Source organism: Entelurus aequoreus, linkage group LG18 (genome assembly GCF_033978785.1).
Source record: "Entelurus aequoreus isolate RoL-2023_Sb linkage group LG18, RoL_Eaeq_v1.1, whole genome shotgun sequence".
Lineage (NCBI taxonomy): Eukaryota > Metazoa > Chordata > Actinopteri > Syngnathiformes > Syngnathidae > Entelurus > Entelurus aequoreus.
In genome coordinates, this window is record NC_084748.1 from 17,329,766 (window position 1) to 17,345,464 (window position 15,699).

Here is a 15,699-nt window from a genome sequence, read left to right on the forward strand (position 1 = left end):
GAAACACTCCGACTCAAATACCTGACACGATGCTGTAGCTGATCTCAGCGTTCTGCCCTTTGTCTTTGTCCAGGGCGGTGACCTGCAGCACGGCTGAGCCCACGGCGGCGGACTCGAACACGCGGCCTGAGTAGGGCGTGCCGATGAACCAGGGCGCGTTGTCATTGGCGTCTTCCACGGTGACGATGACGCGGACCAGGTTCCGCTTTACTGGAATGTCCTGGTCTCGTACCTGGACAAAGACAACATCGTTAGCCCACTTAAGGACAATTGAGTGCACACATAATTGGCTATATAGATCCATTCATACAGTGTATTACTTTAGTTTGTTTTCATGTAAAAAACACATTTGTTTTTATGGTTTTTTGGAGCGGGGCTCCACCATTTAGGGTAAATCCTGAGTATGAATGAATTTGGACATGAAACATTTTTAAGGCAAAAGATAAAGACCACAAAAAACTTTTTTTGAGACTTTTTGTGTAATTTCAAGCTGAAGAAATGTGCAGAAAAACACACTTTTTGAATATGCTGGCGAATGTTTGAAGGATTATGGACTCTTCTCTTCTAAAGCTGCCTTACAGAAGTCGATGAGGGTCTGATTTTATGACCTAATTTGCTGTGAAACACTTTTTTATCACCCCTAAAAGAAAACGGCCATGGAATACTGCAGAAAGTTCACGGTATGATAACAGCGAAATGTTACTGGACACACTTCCTTCCTTACCATGACGGTGAGGATATGGCTGTGCATGGTCTCGTGGTCCAGTTGCTCGGCGGTGTATAGCGTGCCCGTCCCTGGGTCTAACTTAAACTTCTTCAGGCTGAAGGGATCGGTGCTGCTCAGCAGAGTGAAGGTCAGCTTGTTCTTCTCGTCTTGGTCGGCGGCGTCGATGTGGAGCACCTCGGTGCCCACGGCCGTGTCCTCAGGGACGCTGACGTCGTACTTCTCCCGAGAGAACTGCGGCCGGTGGTTGTTGGTGTCGATGACGCGGATGAGCACCTGCGGGGACGACAAGGTGGGACTCGTCAATATTCATCAGCTCACTGAAGTTAAGCATTATTTTGATTTATTACGTGCCACGTCTTCGGAGCATGAGTGGGTGGTACACCATTTAAATATGGATTTACACTCACTCACAGTATCTTACAAAGGTGAGTACAACCCTCACAATTCAGTATTCCGCGGTATTGCTTTTCTACCACTGAAAATGAGTCAAGACAGTCATCATGGTTTAAAAAGCTGGTAGCACAAGTGAGTAGCAAGAGAAGCGTGTCTTGGTCATGGTCCAGGGCTGCACGAGTGCTGCTGGTACCGTGGGGCTCCGGTTAATTTTTGGGGAAATGATTATGTCAGTTTTCCAGCAAAAGGAGTCCAAACTCCTTCAAGAGGGCAAGTGGCTTGCTGAGGAGCCCCTATGGAAGACTGCACGGTGTCTTAACACAAACCGTATCCACCAGTGATATTATCATGGAGGAATTCAAAAGCATTCCAGTAACAACATCAATCCAAGTCAAAGTGAATTATATTTAGTGAAGTGAATTACATTTATATAGCACTTTTCTCTAGTGAATCAAAGCGCTTTTACATAGTGAAACCCAATATCTAAGTTACATTTAAACCAGTGTGGGTGGCACTGGGAGCAGGTGGGTAAAGTGTCTTGCCCAAGGACACAACGGCAGCGACTAGGATGGCGGAAGCGGGGATCGAACCTGGAACCCTCAAGTTACTGGCACGGCCACTCTACCAACCGAGCTATACCGCCCCAAAGAGCATTAAGATAACAATAAATAGCAATAATTACACTAAATAGTCACACCAACTACCCTATTTGGACATGTTCACTTGGCATGGACATTTTAGGATTCATTTTCATTTTTCGCTCATTTAACCACAGCTCCCCAATGTCGGCAGCACTTTTGCAGCCCTACACCATTATGCTGCCATGCTTAAAAGTAGGCAAGACTCAGTTATCTTGCTCCTCCCTTTTTTACCAGCCGTTTGGACAATAATAGCTGTGTTTTAAGAGTAGGGATTAAACAATATGAACAATTCATACCAACATTATCACGGTTATTATCGCGACATTGTTGAATGTGCTCATAGTGCATTTATGCACACACTGAAATCTTTTAACCAAGTTTGACATAAAAACGTTTTTTTTTTAATTATAATAAATTGAGACAGTTGACCACCCCCCCCCCCCCCCATTTTAATTTGTAAAGGTTTTTGAATTGTTTTATTGATGAAAGAAAATTGAGTGTTCACTTTGCTTCACGTCCGGTTTTGTAAAAAAAAGTTGTTGAATATCTTAGTTGCTCAGACAGTAATGTGTTTATACAAGTTTAGGTTGTGGTATGTCGTTTCTTAACAGGGGTGTCAAAAAATAGATTTTCGATTGAATCGCAATTTTTATTTCTAACGATTCCAAATTGTTAAAAAAAAAAACATCTAAAATAATATTATTTCTTTTTTTAAGCTGTCCTTAAGCCACTCAGGCAGATCTTGTTATTGATGTAGATGCCCATATCTGCTGTACAGATTTACTTTACAAAAGAGTGTGCAATTCTTCTCTTGTTGCCCTATTTGTATTTGACTTTTAAGTCTTAGGTTGGGTAACCTTATGTTAGACAAAACCAGTTTTCTTTTAAAATGATCAGACCTTTTTTTCTATTTTATGGAAGAATGTAATTAGAACTGGCACCCAATGTTATTAAAAGCAGTATTGATTTGGAATCAGGAATCGACTCTGAATCAAATGGTTATCTCTAAGAATCGTATGTAGCCCAAATATTCACAGCCCTATTTCTTAATGTGGAAAAATGTTATAGTGTTTTGTTTTCATGTTAGCATTTAAGCAAGCTCTGCGGTAGTCGGTCTGTGAGTTTATCAAAGTGCAGTTGTCAATCATAGTTTCTTTGATATTTGTCATTTAAAACAGTAACCATCATAAGTTTTACCTCGGTTACCATTAAATCCCTATTTGAGAACAAATATATACAGCAACACAAGCTGCACACTGACTTCTCTAAAGTGTATCAACGTTTACTTTCGATAGTATTTTCTCCTAACAAGGCTTGCTGGACTGTGATGACTGTGCTCGCTTTTGTCAGTTACTTGACGTGTGGAATGGATGAACAATTAATGGGACAAAGTCAAACCTGTGCCCAAAATGTCATTCCTCTCTCACTTTGATCAGCAGAAAAGTGCAGCTGACCTCCTTTTTAACCCACCTCCCCCGTCCACCACAAACACTCCAAACATCATCACCGAGCGGGAGAATGTTTTATCAACACCAACCACTCGTCTACTGGACTTCCGACAGAGGATTATGGAGAGCCGCAGGAATGCCATCGCTCGCTTCCTAAAGCGGCAAGGGGAACGAGGGGGGGGGAAGCTTTGAGCGTTGCCAAATACGGGGAACAAAGGGATCAGGCCTGATTAGACACCTGCATACCAGACACCAGGGGGTGACATCCCTTCTGGGGGCGGAAGAAAGACGACAAACACTCCAAAGCTGACCAGAATTGGTCATAATACTGTTTGTTGAGGACACACAAACCTGACAGGAGTGATACGAGGCGGCTGAAGCGTCGGGCATGGTGTTGTGGAGTGCTAAGCGGGCGGCAGCAAAAATACATTTCTAGGGAGATATTCAGCCCCAAAAGAAGCGAGGAGGGGGGTGGGCCTTTGTTGCAGGGTTCCCCGAACAGCCTGACAACATATGCCATTCCAGGCATGTCTTCTCATGTCTTGCCAGACGTCGTACAGCATCACATCCCACAATGCAACACACAGATGATAAGAACCATCGTTCCACTTAGCACTCACGCTACATGCTACTATGAACCATGTTTGGTTACGTCCCGGCCAAACTAAACCTCCTATTCATCATTGTGGTTATTTATCCTGCATTTATATTATTCACATGTGAATAATGCTGTGTAATAGACTGTATTTATATTATTCACATGTGAATAATGCTGTATAATAGACTGTATTCATATTATTCACATGTGAATAATGCTGTATAATAGACTGTATTTATATTATTCACATGTGAATAATGCTGTATAATAGACTGTATTTATATTATTCACATGTGAATAATGCTGTATAATATACTGTATTTATATTATTCACATGTAAAAAATACCCAAGTGTTTATTGTGAGCGAACTGTGGTGCTGAATTTCACCCAGGGATCAATAATGTACTTTCTATTCTAGTCTATTCTATTACTGCACATCCTTTAATGGGCCTAAGTGCAAATAGGGCAGGGCGATAATTGGAAGTAGGCAATAATTGGGGAAAGGGTTATTTTCCAACTCTTATTTGGAGTTCATGACAAAGTGGAGAGAAACATGTAACTCAAGTATATTGAACAACATGACAGAAACAATGTTTTAATAGCGGTTATAAGCATGAACAGCGCTGATGAGTTGCTTGTAAACAACAGTATGACGACATCACAACGTTCACACCAACACTTTAGTGGTGACATTTTCAAGTGCATGCAGAGCTGGATAACACTGCTGGATGATGAGCGTTCATGATATGTCTAAACGCAGCTACTGGCATCCCGTAGAGTTCACAATTATTATTTTCTTTAAATACACCAGGAGGTCGCCTACAGCCACAGCTGTAAATACACAAATATTTGTTTTTGTAGACCAGAAATAAAGTTAAAGTTAAAGTACCAATGATTGTCACACACACACTAAGTGTGGTGAAATTTGTCCTCTGATTTTTGGTGATTCAACCCCCAATTCCAACCCTTGATGCTGAGTGCCAAGCAGAGAGGTAATGGGTCCCATTTTTTGTAGTCTTTGGTATGACTCGGACGGGGTTTGAACTCCCAACCTCCCGATCTCCACTAGGCCACTGAGTAGTAATCTATCAATCAAGCTTTATTGCAGTCTCCATTTATTTATTATTTATTTATTGTAGACATACAATCACATGCATTACATTAAACAAATAATACAGTATAAAAGGCATTATGTCACATAATATTAAAACAGTGCATATTCAGTAAAAGGCATCTAATAAATAAAAGCAGCAATAAAAAATATACCTTAAAAAATGCTTCTATATGCTATATGCTTATGTATTCTATAAAAGGCACAAATACCAGTGTTTCCATATAATGGATTGGTACCTAACAGAACTACATCTAGGATAGGTTATCTGTATAATAAGATCATTCCCACTGCAGTCTACATATAAACCTTAAATATCTGTTTTCTCAGGGTGGCGTGGAAGGGGTTTATCCCTAATAGTCTGCCACCGCTATAATCTAAATTACATTAGACATATACTGTATTTTTCGGACTATAAGTCACAGTTTTTTTCATAGTTTGGCCGGGGGTGCGACTTATACTCAGGAGCGACTTATGTGTGAAATTATTAACACATTACCGTAAAATATCAAATAATATTACTTAGCTCATTCACGTAAGAGACTAGACGTATAAGATTTCATGGGATTTAGCGATTAGGAGTGACAGATTGTTTGGTAAACGTATAGCATGTTCTATATGTTATAGTTATTTGAATGACTCTTACCATAATATGTTACGTTAACATACCAGGCACGTTCTCAGTTGGTTATTTATGCGTCATATAACGTACACTTATTCAGCCTGTTGTTCACTATTCTTTACTTATTTGAAATTGCCTTTCAAATGTCTATTCTTGGTGTTGGGTTTTATCAAATACATTTCCCCAAAAAATGTGACTTATACTCCAGTGCGACTTATGTATGTTTTTTTCCTTCTTTATTATGCATTTTCGGCCGGTGCGACTTATACTCCGGAGCGACTTATACTCCGAAAAATACGGTATATATTATACTAGAACATATGTTGTTGAAATTCCACACTCTTGTTTTCTCCCTTTATCTCATCTAAGTGCTGATATCAACCAAACCAAAAAAAAGTGTAAGTACTATAAGTATTGTACTAAGTACGCACCAGCTGTTTGATTGCATCGTACATCTTAGTTGTAGTTTTTGTAAACATATTTGGAGGTGTTGAATTCACCGTGTAAATCCGCTAATGCTAATCAGTAGCACAGCCAATGTATATTAGTACAAAGCTAGCGCGTTTTAGGAAAAGTGGAGTCTTACCTAATTTACGCTGGAGCATTTTTTGATCCAATTCCTTTGTTGGCATGAAAAAATTGCAACATTTACCAAGAGGTACTTTGGCTGAGTCCGCTCTCAGTGCTGCTGGAGCGATTGCCAAGGTCAGTATTGCAAACGGGCATGACGCCACGTGAGGACCAGTCATAGGCAATTTAGAGTGAAAAGCAAATTTTATTTTCACTCGTATACAAAACATTCCAACTTGGATTGTTTCCCTGGCTTTGAGACTCTCCCGAAGGACAGTGCAGCGAAGACACAACAAACTCCCCTCTTGTCTCTCATGGACACACACCTGTTGTTGTTGACTTTGGACTAGCGACTGCACAACATCAAGGCCGCGGAACAGAGACACACTGCAGGCTTACACACAAACATGCATCCACAAAAATATACGCCACACACATACATACACCCCCCTCCCCCCAAATCCTTACGCCCTCGACGCAAATCCCATAAGGGTGATGGACGGATGGGCAGCGCCTGAGAGCTGCGGCCTACCACCATGACCCCGCACTCCCTTCCCTCTGTTGCTAGATATCTCGAGATGTATGTTGTAATATGTATATGTGCTTTGCTATAGAGGTTTTTTCCCACTCCAGACTGGGCCCCCTTAGGAGCCCAGTCTAGATTGTATTTTTTTACTCATCCTTCCCCAGCGTTTTAACTTTTTCCCCACCTTTTACGGGGCGCCTTGTGGCGACCCATCAGCGTTCCTGTTCTGTAACCCTGTACACTGTTTGTTTGTCTAATCTTGAACGGGTTTGTGCTGAAAACAAAGTTCCGTTGTACTTGTGCAATGACAATAAAGACCTATCCTATCCTATCCTATCCAACCCAGACACCGAAACATGGCACTGTTGGATTTAAAAATATAGAATTATACATTTTATAATATATAATTTAGAACAGTGAATCTCAACAATTGGGCTCTGGTAGAAAAAAAATAACAATATTAACAGAACAATATTGGCCTTTTATTCTGATGGAAATTGTTTTATGCACGAGGGTGTTTTTGGGGCTCGTTAGTGCTATTAGAAGACCATCAAAGTTGTACACTGTCATTAAGATAATGAATGTACCAGTCCTGTTTCTTGAGAAAGCATTTTATATTCACCTTGTATCAGCTCTTTAAGTGTAATATACATCTTTGTCATCTATTTAATTGTCATATATAGAGGTGTTCAAAGTCGCCAACGCTAAAAGCTAGCGCCTAAAATTAGCATCGAGCTAGCACATTTGTATGAAATTAATTTTGCTTGTATAGAAAGGGTGAATGTCAAAGTGAAATATTTGAGTATTTTATGTATGCATGCTTTATAACTGATACAGAAATGGAACTCAGATTGAGTCTTTATGCGAGAACTTTTTCTTATCTATCTGCTGAGCTAGCAAGTAGAGACCAAATGTTAGTCTGAGTTCATGGATAATAATGTATTGTTCATGAACTGTCCATTACCTCCCCCAGGAGGTTATGTGACCGCAGATTAGTTAGCAACTCAACTTGATTCGGATTGTTTCTACTATGTTACCTTACGTTTACATTACGCGGTTCACCTCCTGTGTGTGTGGGTGAGTGCTCGCGAACCCTGCCACACAAAAAAATACACATGTGCTAACTTGCTTTACGGCATGCGTCACTCTCCCTTTCCCCGGAAGTCGATGCGAACGCCTATGCGCCGACAGAAAACAAAAAAAAGAAGAAGAAGCCTACGTGCAATTACTGCTATCATGGCAGAAGCTGTAAAACAACCAAAAAAGACTAAATGTTTTGCCTGATAGACAAAAAAAGGGAAAAAGTGAGGCTACCTGGATAAATGACAGTCAAGGATCAACATTGCCCCGGCTTTCACTCGCTGGTGTGAGCTCCAAAATGAGGAGGGATTTCTGATTGATGCAGCCTTGGCTCTGTTCCTGCTAGACTAGTAAGTGACTTTCGATGCACAAATCAAAACGATAATGCTAATGTTAGTGAAGTGAAGTGAATTATATTTATATAGCGCTTTTCTCTAGTGACTCAAAGCGCTTTACATAGTGAAACCCAATATCTAAGTTACATTTAAACCAGTGTGGGTGGCACTGGGAGCAGGTGGGTAAAGCGTCTTGCCCAAGGACACAACGGCAGTGACTAGGATGGCGGTAGCGGGGATCGAAACTGGAACCCTCAAGTTGCTGGTACGGCCGCTCTACCAACCGAGCTATACCGCCACAGCTATCGGAAATTTGCGTGGTAGCAATAAATAGCCACCAGTTGGATAGTTCACAGTTCCACACTGTCATGACCAGCCACGCAACAAACCCAAAAGTACTGTATAAAGAATAACAATGCGATAATTGCAAACCGCAAATATAAATGTTTAGTAAAAAATGTTGGTTCCTAGTGTGGAAAGATCTGTCATACTGAATCATTGTGGTATTATCGTGTCAGTTTGATGTTATATGTCCTGGTCCTCATGGGAAATGTGGTCTTCCTCCTGGCAAAACACTACGCTTTGGGCCACTGGCGCCGCCAAAATCAACCAAAACTGAAAGTTCTTAAGTGGGGCTTTAACATCAACAACTACTAATCATGGCAGACTTCACGAGAGCCAACAGAATACTTTGAGACAAATCATGATCCAGAACCACCACATTTTTGAGCCTGAATATACAGAGGATGAGGTACAGGTTTTAGAAGCTGTGTGCTAAACAGATCCAGCAAGTAGCAGTTTTGTGAAGTGCTCAACAAGAAATACAAACTATGTACATACAAGCTCGACAGGTATAGATGTTCCTTTGTCCCACTGGCAATCAAAGCACTTAACAACAGAAAACTACTGTAATAACCTGATGCAATAATAAGGAGTGCAATATTGGCATAGTGCAATACGGGAGGTGTGCAATTTGGGGGGAGTGTATAGTGTGATCTCATAACTAACTGATATACCTGTGCACTGTTCACTGTCGTCATTGTATTGTCGGATGAACTGTATGTACTGTATGTATGTATGTATGTATGTATGTAAAACGCTGTGTATTGATGTCCAAGACACATTTCTCCTCGGAGACAATAAAGCTAATGATTAGGGATGATACTCGAAACCGGTTTTCCCGGTTGTTCGATAAGAAAAGAACCGAGTTCTCGGACTCAAATCCCTTTTTGAGAACCGGTACCCGTTATCGAGACCACTATAGTAAAGAAAAAGAGTTGGTTCTTCATTCGAATCCCTCGGAACGAATCCCGTCCCGACCAGAAATGCTCCATGTGACATCACAAGAAATGACGTCACGTAGCTCAGTCATTAGGCGCAGATAGCGAAAGCAGGAAAAAATGGACGGGAAAAAGCGCTCCAAGGTGTAATAAAGTTCAAAACAAAAGGTATAATCCCATGAATAACTTTACTGAGAGATTTGAGGAGACTACAAACACATGACGAACACTTTTACGACCAACCGGAAACATAGCAACCAGGCTAGCAACGCACCTCCTTTACGGCAGCTGTCGCAACGTTCTTAGAGCAACCGCAGCACATACATATATATACAACACATCTCCCTTTTTTAACTTTTGTTTTTCTTTCCTTGTAAACAAAACAAAATCACACTGTATATGTGTTGTCTGTCTAATTATAAATAATGCAGACGAGGCGTGTTGGCTTAGTTCTTGACGTTTACTTTCACAGCGTGCTCATAACCTCATTCATACGTGACGACATGCAACACTTTTCGGGGCTACCGCGCATGCTCGTCACTACCGTTGCATGCTGGGCAGTGTAGTTGTTATATTACCCAGCTCATAACATCTTTCCCCTTATAAAGAAATAATGTTAACTCAATAAAGTGTATTTCTTTTTTTAGCTTTAACTTTTCATTTTTTAGCATTGTAACCACATTTGCAAACAACTTTTCTCTTCATAGAATATTCTTTCAATAAAGAAATAAAGTGCAAAAATGTCAAAGCATCATAACAAACAGTTATGTCAAATAGCAGCAGAACTGCACTTTTTGGAGAACTGTATTATTTTCAGTTTTGTGCCCAAGGGACTGATTTTATTTAACACTATATTATTATTTATACACCTATAGTGATCACAGAGACAGCTTGTTTTTGTGTTACTGTATATATTTGTTTTTCTGAAAAATCCCACTTAATATACTTTGGGTAACAACAGTCAATATTTATTTATTTTATTTTATTTTTTTAGGGGGGTAACAGTCAATATTTATTTATTTTTTAGATTAAATTGTTTTCTTATATAATAAAAGTCAGCTTTTGTTAAACCAATGATTGTGTGTTTTTTTCCATATACAACAACCTATCTGGACTCGATAAGAGAATTGATAAGGAATCGGTTCGATAAGAGGATTCGATAATGGGCTCGAACTAGATAATTTCTTATCAAACATCATCCCTTCTAATGATTATTATTATTATTATAGTAAAACTATCACTTACTGTACAATGTCTGCTCTCACTGGGATGCCCACTGATGAGATTTTTATCTTTCCGTTTAGATGAAGAATTAATAATAATCCACCTGGAGGTAAAAAAAAATAAAATAAAAAAAAGATTGCCGCAAAAAAGCTTTTTTTTTTGTTGTCTTTCTCGCCATTCCCCGGTCTGAGTTGGATGTCAGAGTTTAGCAACTAGTCAGTTTATGGCAACAATCTTCTATTATCCAGATGAGAGGCATGATTAATAATCTAAAATTAACGTTGACCAACTCAGAAGTGATGCAGTATTTTACGAATTATAATGCATTAAAAAAAATAAGTTTTTGTCTTACGTGGGATTGTGAATGATAGGCAAAATTCTAAAAAATAAAGTGCAGCTCCCCTTTAAACCGTTGGTGGCCCGCAGCCTGAGCAGCTGAGAAGCACAGATTTACAACATTTACTGTATTCCTTATGGTAATAAAAAAACAAATGCAGTCAAAACCAAAGCAAAATACTGTCAGATAGTTCAACTCCACTGAGTGCCATTCTAGTCAAATAGTGTTTTTATGACAACTTAAAAACAAACTGACATGAATGCGTAGGAAGGGGAAAAACACCACAAAAGAAACGCCGCAGTGCCTTCAGTGCGATGAGGTAGCTTTTATGCGGCTCGGTGAAGAATAAGACATGTGGGAGCGCTCATTGTGCTCATCCTGGTGCCATGCTTTAGAGAGGAAGGCCCCCTACCAGGTGGCAGCTTGTGGCCCAATGGCGGCCGGCACGCACACATGTTCCCAAAACAGGATTAACACGGTAACCACCACAAACACAGGTTCCAACTCGGAAGGAATCATCACTTAAAAAAAAAAAAAACATTTCTACAATATTTTGTCTTTAAAAGTCAAACGGGGGAGAAAGTCAAACATTCCAAAGGAGGGAAAATAGGCCACACCGTCTGGCAGCACAGCTTCCACATGACTTTGATTCGAGGAAGAGATAACTTTGAGCGTTCACGAGGTGCGCCGTGTGTTCCTGTGCGAGATCGGCTCTAACTCATTTGTATCCAAACTCTGTACGACTTGAAGGTAAATACAAACATTGTCCCCAAGCAGACAACGACGCACTGACGTCTTAAACTCTTTTTTTACTTCTCGGGTTTTAGTAAATGTTGCTCTTATGGAAAACTTCCTCAATAGTCTCTGAGGAGTGTTGATCTCTTCAATTATTTCAGGAGAAGAGCAGAATATGATCTTAAAATGGCAGAAAAAGCAAAACATTTTAAAATAATGTTTGCATTTTTTTGTGTGTGTGTAAATGTCCACATTTGTTTAGTTTAGTTTAGTTTATTAAGGATCCCCATTAGTCTGCACCGCACTAGAGACTCTTCCTGGGGTCCAAGCAAAAAACACCACACAATCACAAAACAAAAGATTACAATGCAGTACAACATGATCAATAATACAATTTTGTAATACAAAACAAAGCAACAATAAAAAAATAAAAAATAACTTGGAGTTTACATAATTATGTTCATACCAAAGATAAAAAAGAGCAATATAAAAATCTATTTTTTTTTTTTGCAAAAATAAAACAAAGAACCAATGGCCTACAATATACACAGTGTACCAAAGACAAACAATAGTAATCATAATGAAAATAAATACATGTTTTTCAGTGTACTGTATGCATGATGCAAGCCCCGACTACCGTATTTTTCGGACTATAAGTCGCAGTTTTTTTTCATAGTTTGGCCGGGGGTGCGACTTATACTCAGGAGCGACTTATGTGTGAAATTATTAACACATTGCCGTAAAATATCAAATAATGTATTTAGCTCATTCACGTAAGAGACTAGACGTATAAGATTTCATGGGATTCAGCGATTAGGAGTGACAGATTGTTTGGTAAACGTATAGCATGTTCTATATGTTATAGTTATTTGAATGACTCTTACCATAATATGTTAAGTTAACATACCAGGCACGTTCTCAGTTGGTTATTTATGCCTCATATAACATACACTTATTCAGCCTGTTGTTCACTATTCTTTATTTATTTTAAATTGCCTTTCAAATGTCCATTCTTGGTGTTGGGTTTTATCAAATAAATTTCCCCCAAAAATGCGACTTACATATGTTTTTTTCCCTTCTTTATTATGCATTTTCGGCCGGTGCGATTTATACTCCGGAGCGATTTATACTCCGAAAAATACGGTAAGTGTTTCTTGTAATCTTATCCTCAAAAATCACAGGATTTCAACAAAAATGTGAAAACATGCATTATTCGTATATTATACCTGTATTTATGTTTTACTCGTTTTGTACCACACAGACTTAAATGTAAAAGAAAAAGCACACAATCATTACTGTCAAATCGCTGCAGTGTTTGAATTAATTATGACTAATAAGAGAAACGAGTGAAAGGACGAACAAGCAAGATTTATTTTTTTGTGAAGAAATGTTTAGAATTAAGTTCATGAATCCAGATGGATCTCTATTACAATCCCCAAAGAGGGCACTTTAAGTTGATGATTACTTCTATGTGTAGAAATCTTTATTTATAATTGAATCACTTGTTTATTTTTCAACAAGTTTTTAGTTATTCTTATATCTTTTTTTCCAAATAGTTCAAGAAAGACCACTAAAAATGTGCAATATTTTGCACTGTTATACAATTTAATAAATCAGAAACTGATGACATAGTGCTGTATTTTACTTCTTTATCTCTTTTTTTCAACCAAAAAATGCTTTGCTCTGATTAGGGGGTACTTGAATTAAAAAAATGTTCACAGGGGGTACATCACTGACAAAAGGTTGAGAACCACTGCTCTAGAGCACTGAAAATATGGTATGTGTTAACTAGTGATGGGCATTGACACTGCACTCATACTGTGCTGGTGTTTCATAATGACACCATCTGCTAGAATAAAAAAGGCACTGCAAATACAATTATTAGCAAACGTAGTTGTATATATATTCTTATTTCAAACGATTGCGGAAAAGAATATGAAATGTCCAAATAGTAACCAGGAAAAATACGTTTACCTCATTTACACTTTATACTTCGGTAGTTTCCTCTTTCAGACCGATGATGGCGATTAAAAGTGACCGACTTCTTTCATCTCAAGCTGTCACTCGGAGCCAAAAGAAACACTTCCTGATAAACACAGTTTGACGCTTCTCAGTTCAAAGACAGTTTTTTTCTGAAAGTACACATCGAGGCACACACCATCACTTCTTGTGGTTCATAATGCATCGATGCTTCATTATCGTTTGACCCATCACTCTGGTTAACGCATTAGTCTAGGGGCTGCATGAGTGCTGCCGGACCATAGGGGATAGCTGTGGTTCATCCGTGAAAGGACGAACAAGCAAGACTGCAGCGTGTCTGAAAATGACACACAAAGTGAAGTGCCTAAAAGGTCTGACTTCAAACATTAGGAGCGTTAGAGTTTGTACCGTGTTCTGCAAAGGGAAAACAAAATCATGGCTGTGACGAAATCTTAAAAGTCTAAATGAAAGGACACGCTGCCGCTTCCTCCGCGGATGAGCCACAAAATGCCAGCGAGGGCGGCTCTCGGCGCTTCAGCCGAGGCGGCCCGGGCGCAGCACACAAGCCGCATGATGAAAGGCTGCATTCATAGCCAGCGACAACACATAGGCTTCTCTTGCTGCCTCTCTCCGATGAAGCTGCCTCTCTTCACGACAAAAGGACGGCCGATCCTTTGAGCTGCGGCGTCGTATACGCGACACCAAACCGCCATGTAGGAAAGGAGGAACACGCCGAAATCTCATGGACAAGGCGTGACCGTGTGAACAGAAACACAAGCAAAACTGGACGCCTCAAAGAGGATTGCAGCGTCACTCCGAGCTTGTACAGATTCATTTACATACTTCTACTAACACACATTACAATTAGCACAAATACTGGCACAAAACTAACCAATATTGGGAATATAAATAATCAGTTCCAAGGTCAAAAGACAGCCATCATAAAAACCTGTATTGTAACTGTACAGGCAATGTACTAAGTAACGTTTTAACTAGGGTTGTCAAAGTTAATGCTTTAACTACCGTATTTTTCGGACTATAAGGCTCACTTAAAATCCTTTCATTTCCTCAAAAATCGACAGTACGCCTTTTAACCCTGTGTACCTGGTTTACAGATTAATTCCGGTTGTGCTTATGGACCTCAAAGCAATTTTATTTGGTACATGGTGTATTGACAAATGTGACCAGTAGATGGCAGTCACACATAGGAGATACATGTGGACTGCAGGTTGACTAACACCTGTTCAACAAATGATGCTAGCAAGTACCCGTAAGCAGTGATCAAAAATCCGTAAACACGACTTTAGTAAGCTAAAAAGCCGCGCCGCCCCGCTTGATGGAACGTGGAGCATTACGGCTACCATAATCAGTCGTATTATGCTTCAACATAATAAGGGTATTATCTATTTTATTTATGTATTCATTTGACCGGGACAGTACAATTAAACATTGCTACCCACAGGTAACCCATGTCAAAGTACTGTATTTTTCGGAGTATAAGACGCTTCGGCCGAAAATTCATAATAAAGAAGGAAAAAAACATATATAAGTCGCGCTGGAGTATAAGTCAAATTTTTTGAGGAAATTTATTTGATAAAACCCAACACAAAGAATAGACATTTGAAAGGCAATTTAAAATAAATAAAGAATAGTGAACAACAGGATGAATAAGTGTACATTATATGACGCATAAATAACCAACTGAGAACGTGCCTGGTATGTTAACGTAACATATTATGGTAAGAGTCATTCAAATAACTATAACATATAGAACATGCTATACGTTTACCAAACAATCTGTCACTCCTAATCGCTAAATCCCATGAAATCATATACGTCTAGTCTCTTACGTGAATGAGCTAAATAATATTATTTGATATTTTACGGCCAAACTATGAAAAAAACTGCGACTTATAGTCCGAAAAATACGGTACATAAGACTTCTAGCCACAGGCTAATTTGCAACCCTTGTCCCTGGTTAGGCTTATTAAAAAAAAGTTGAGAGAAGTGTAAAACACATACAAAAGGTATTAAAACAAGTACAAAAATAAAGACCCATTGAAAATAATTGGCCCCATTTGTCCACACTAC

At 39.3% G+C, this 15,699-nt stretch overlaps 1 protein-coding gene across 12 annotated transcripts in view; it reads right to left on the reverse strand.

Moving 5' to 3' along the window:
- Positions 1-15,699, reverse strand: part of fat1a (FAT atypical cadherin 1a) — a 172,947-nt gene that overhangs the window by 63,694 nt on the left and 93,554 nt on the right. For all 12 annotated transcript variants that reach the window (XR_009821845.1, XR_009821846.1, XR_009821848.1 and 9 more), the window contains 2 exons: positions 725-1,000; positions 22-232 (listed from right to left, as the gene is read on the reverse strand). Coding sequence is in view for 8 of the 12 variants with exons in the window: in XM_062026646.1 (XP_061882630.1) it covers positions 22-232; positions 725-1,000 (487 nt within the window). In the remaining 4 variants the exon portion in view is untranslated. The remainder of the gene's footprint in view (positions 1-21; positions 233-724; positions 1,001-15,699) is intronic.